General features: G+C 43.3%; 1 gene segment (V, D, J or C); it reads left to right on the top strand.

Annotated features, from left to right (window-relative positions):
- Positions 1-1,118: 1,118 nt before the first annotated feature.
- Positions 1,119-1,638, top strand: LOC129076593 (Ig heavy chain V region MC101-like). The segment is given in 2 exon segments: positions 1,119-1,161; positions 1,247-1,638. Coding segments are annotated over 2 exon segments (435 nt in total).
- The last annotated feature ends 3,577 nt before the right edge of the window (positions 1,639-5,215 follow it).

Here is a 5,215-nt window from a genome sequence, read left to right as displayed (position 1 = left end):
ATTTAGATAAAATTAAATGGATTTACTCCAACAAACTTCCATTAGTCCAGCAACAAGGCAAATGTGAACATGAAGAACATATTTCCAAATCATGAGTATAACAGAAGAAAAAGTTTACTATACATTAAGAATGTCCTATGCTGCTATGGGAGTCCAACACCCTCTGACTGCACTGACCATCACCGTAACAGAGCTGACAGAGGATAGGAGTGAGAGTTTCCTCTTAGGGTTCAAGTTCCCATTCCTGTGAGAAAAATCATTGCTAGAAATTCTCCTTATTTCCTTCTATCAGAAACCCAATATCACTGACAACACTAGACTGAGAAAACAGCTCAGTTCTTCTGCTGCCATAATAATTCATCACATTAAACATTCTGAATTGTACATCGAGATACTCTCTCCTTTTATTTTCAATCATGTTGCCATGTAAAAAGGTGACCAACACTGATGTGATTAGTTTGGAATCAATGCAGTGTGCTCTAAGCTGGCATAAGGGAACAGTTTGCAAAAGGAGGTGTAAGTGCAAGAAGAAAATTTCCACCATCAGAAATAAAAAGTGTGCCACCTTCCCATGCATCGCAGGGAGTTTCTCAGATGAAAATGACAACACACATTAGGAAATGAGATGGTGAGAATGACTGTCATTAATTTTTGAATTACTTTACTAATATGGATGTTATTTGCAGAAATCATAACATAAAATTTTGAAAATTATGGATATACTAGAGTTTTGGGATCATAAACTATCTGAAGCACTGGTTATCTTTTTAAATATGTTTAAAAGATGTGTGAGATTTAAAGAATCACATATTCATCTAGTCCACCATTGCATTGTCAAAGTATCTCATGAACCAGCGGATTCCTTATCTCTGATGTACATGTTGAATGAGATGCAGAGAGAGTTCAGGAGAAAGTACCCAACAGAAGTCCCAGAAAAATGAGGTTTCCTGACCTCAGTACCATCAGTACCACTTTACTTAAACAGGAGAGTTGGCCCCACATGCAAATTTCTCCTCCTAGTCGAGGGTAAATCCTCCCCTGGTCAGAAGGGGTTCATAGCTCTCCCCTCATACAGTGCTGAATTCTCTGGGGAAGGAAGAGCTGTGCTCTAAAAGAAGATGAGACTGCTGGATCTTCTGTGCCTGGTGACAGCCCCGCTGGGTGAGTGTCTCCAACCTCACGCATGGGATTAAGGGGAGGTGGTGACAGTGCATGACTGACATAAACTGATTCTCTTTGTCCCCAGGTGTCCTGTCCCAGGTGAAGCTTCAGGAATCAGGCCTAGGACTGGTTAAGCCCTCACAGACCCTCTCCCTCACCTGCACTGTCTCTGGATTCTCTTTAACAAACTATGATGTGCAGTGGGCCCGCCAGGCTCCAGGGAAGGGGCTCGAGTGGGTCGGTGTTATATGGAGTGGTGGAAGCACATATTACAACCCAGCGCTGAAATCCCGCCTCAGCATCACCAGGGACACTTCCAAGAGCCAAGTCTATTTGGCACTGAACAGCCTGAGAGCAGATGACATGGCCATGTATTACTGTGCAAGAGACACAGTGAAGGAAAGTCAGTGTGAGCCTAGACAGAAACCTCCTGCAGAAGACAGGAGGGCTGGATTGCAGGAAGTGCTCAGGACATGAGGGGGTACTCAGAGACCACAGAGAAGAGACTCAACCCCAGGGGAAGATGTGCACCTGGGTGGGGAAGGAAGAGGCTTCCCCTGGAGAAGAGGCATTTCCTTTAGAAACTTTCAGAGACATCCAGGGAGAATTCTTCTATTTTCTATGCAAATCTAATTTTCCAGATTCTCACTGCAGAAAATAAATGATGAAAACATATTTTTGCTGATGGCATGTCAGCAGTGAAACCTTTCCTTCATTAAGTCACTCTATGTTCTGTCATTCCTTCTTAACTAAGTGCATCAGATTTTTATCAAAGTATACTTAATATGTGATCTTCAATTTACTCTAGGAGTGTTTGCTCTAGAAGGGAAAAATTCTATGTTTATTCACATATATATTCAAATATTTAAATCTTTTTATTTGTGTTAGATTATATAAATAACATGGAAGTTCTAGCTTTAAAATAAGCAAAACAAGGGGAGAGTCATGAATCTAATTCTACTCAGAAATGAAAATAAGAACCAGCAGGTACAGACATCAATGAAGGAAGGTCTCAGCAATCACTCAAAATTGACAGAGCCAGATTCAGAGAAAACAAAGGAGTATGTCTGGTGTTCACACAGCCACCCTGATGGCAGTGGCTAGCTGGGCTGTCCTACATTTCTACCTGTTCCCAGGTGGGAAGCTACACTCTGTGAAGACTGAGGGTTTCCTCATTCTGAGAGGGGCCCTGAAGGGATAGAGGGCCCCACATCCAGAAGCAAACATGTCTGGGCTCCTGTGAATGCAGAGTTTCTACCACGAGGTCTGTTGTTGTTCTGAAAACAGCAGTCTCCTCCAGGTGCCTCAGTTAAGGGTCTCTCTCACAGACACAGGTATCCAGGGCAGATGACACACCACTGATCCCCCATCTTCTGCAATTGCCTTTAACCACACCCAGGTCTCCAGTACCTTCATACATGCTGGAAGTGACATTATTGATATGGAAATAGATCTGGAACTCAATCTCATGGATGATTTCCAGCCCCTTGCCTGACAAAACTCTGAGGTATTTATTCATCAGCCATTGAGGACAAAGATGGCTTCACCATTCACTTGGTAAGGAGCTGAGTGCACACACCCAGGTGCATAGCACCTTACAGCACCATAGCCCACCTATCAAGGTTGGTATATCCAGCCAGGCATGTCAGGGTGAGGCTGACAGAGACCCAGGAACCCAGCATTGCTGTACCACTGACAGGATTATATCAAGGGGGTTGATTGAAATGAGTATAGGGACTAATGTCTTTTGGTGGCAATGCCTGGAGCTCAAATTCTGCAACCTGCAGCTTGGGGCTGAATGAGGGACAATGGTACCTTTTTCTTTGGAAAGATGGCTCTTTGACCAGAAGCTGGAGACAGAGTCTGTTCTCTTGAATGCACTGTCTTCAATGCATTTGCTACAATAAGACAAGGAAATGAGGGTTTGTGCCTTTGTTTAAGATGTCTAGCTGGTCCCACTGTTAGCATCTTTTCTGGACCAAATGCTATTCATTGACAGTGTTCCAGTGGGATCATCTCCACTCTCAGTAGAACTTATAAAACGATTTCTGCATTCTGACTAGGGATGAAGACCTTGTAGCTCCCTCTGACCTCGTGCTTGAATTGAAACACTGTTTACCCTTTTGTGTTGTGGTGAGAATTCCAAGTAAGACCTATGCTTCACACAAATAAATAGTACATGCTGCTGGTTTACTTCAGGTGCACTGATGGTTAGTTGACTTCTGGAACCTAACCGTTCTGCATAGCAGAATGTTTCTTCCCTGGGAAGGCAGCTCCACCATGCCCCTCCCATCAGCTCTGGGCAACCACCATACTGTCTTTGCCTTCTCCACTGGACTCTCTAAGAGATCTGACTAAAAAAGGATCATGTGGTGTTTGCTAAGCTGTGCCTGTATCACTTCACTAGCCTGGTATCCTCAAGCTTCAATAGTGCTTTGGCTTACAGCAAGATTCCTTTTAATTATTGTAATGATGTTGTAAATATTTTAAAAAACAATATGAGTGGCAACAAATGTTTATCTGAGATCAAAACAAAGGGCTACATAGGAAGCATAAGTCCTAACACAGGCAGAATGCTGCATACTTCTCTGATTAGGGATGAAAGTGAAGGGCGACTGTGGGAAAGAGAGCGATGCAGGTGCAGGAGTAGAAGGGAGAAACTTATATCATTGTGCCCAAGCTCAGTTATTCTTTAGGTGCTCATGGATGTATGAATTCTGAAGATTGTCTACAATTTTCAATCCTGTATTCAGGATACATATCCTCTGTTCGCCATGCAAACAATTGTTTGAAATGCAATGTTAGGGGCCCATTGCAAAGGTGACTGTGCTGAGTCCAAACCTCTCAGAAGTTGGGCATGAAGTGGTGTCCTGTGGTTTTCCTGGAATGGATGCATGCACTGTGTTTTAACATAACTCCTCTCCTCACATTCTCACAATAAGAACTCTTTGCATGTGATGTCTCCACCACAAATCTTTAAATATACAATATAGTGTGAGTAATTAAGACAAGACTACAGCAAACCCTCAGGCATGACTCTGTCTAAAGGTGGAAACCTACAGCCAAGGAACACCAGCTTCCCAAGTTCTACCTTCAGTGCTGCAAGAACTGTCCTGCTACCTGTGTCCATGGGCTGCACTGACTCAGAGATATCACCTTTGTGGGTTACAAAGCTTTTGTCCTTTCTGATGGCATAGTGCACATATTTGTGTCATATATTTACTGAAATATATTTATTTGATTTATCACATTACTATGAAAGGTTTCTTAAAAACAATCCTGATACAGTTCCCAAGTGTGATAATACATTATAGCAATATCTACATAGAGGAGAAATATGCAGTGCCTGCAGTGACATCATGGCACATATATTTGACACTTACCTGAGAATCCCAGCACAGGTCTAATGTCCTGGATAAATGCAAACTTCCTCAGTGTTCCTCTAGGTTAGGTCCACCTATGACTTCCCCCAGACAGTGACAACAGAAAGAGACCCTCTAGTCTGTCTCTGGAGCTAAGTCAGACCTCAGTGGCTGCTGAGCTGCTGAGTTTCAAGGACATGAATTTCACATAGGAAAAATCACCACAGCTCCTTCATGAAAAAACTGAGGGAAGACCATCTTTGAAGGGTAGTCTGGTAATGACCAGTTGGGTTTGCATTTTCACTTGTGACACCTTGGTCAGTGCTGGAAGGTCTATGAGGGTGGAATCAGAGATGCAGGTTCAAGGGGAGGTGATGGTTCCTGCAGGCACTGACCAGAGCATCTGTGGGTCACTGAGCAGCGGGTCTGTCTCCATGTGTGATGCAGTGTCTGAGGTTCACATGTCAGGTGGCAGAAGGGAAGATAAACATCAACATGGAGCATCAAGAAAGGATGAAAAACTAGTATACCCCTCACAGAGCTGGCCTCACTCACATACAAAGTCACACTCAGGCCGTGTATCCATGTGACAGCGCTGTCCATATGGTAGGAACATGGGAAAAGGAATCCTGGAGATCATTACCTTGAAAAACTTATTACTCTGTGTGTGTGTGTGAGTGTGTGTACGTGTG

The sequence above is a fragment of the Pteronotus mesoamericanus genome, unplaced genomic scaffold (genome assembly GCF_021234165.1).
Source record: "Pteronotus mesoamericanus isolate MK-2021 breed Mesoamerican mustached bat unplaced genomic scaffold, CSHL_Meso_final contig_61, whole genome shotgun sequence".
NCBI classification, from domain to species: domain Eukaryota; kingdom Metazoa; phylum Chordata; class Mammalia; order Chiroptera; family Mormoopidae; genus Pteronotus; species Pteronotus mesoamericanus.
The sequence above is the reverse complement of the archived record's forward strand: the minus strand, read 5'-3'. Positions and strand labels throughout refer to the sequence as shown.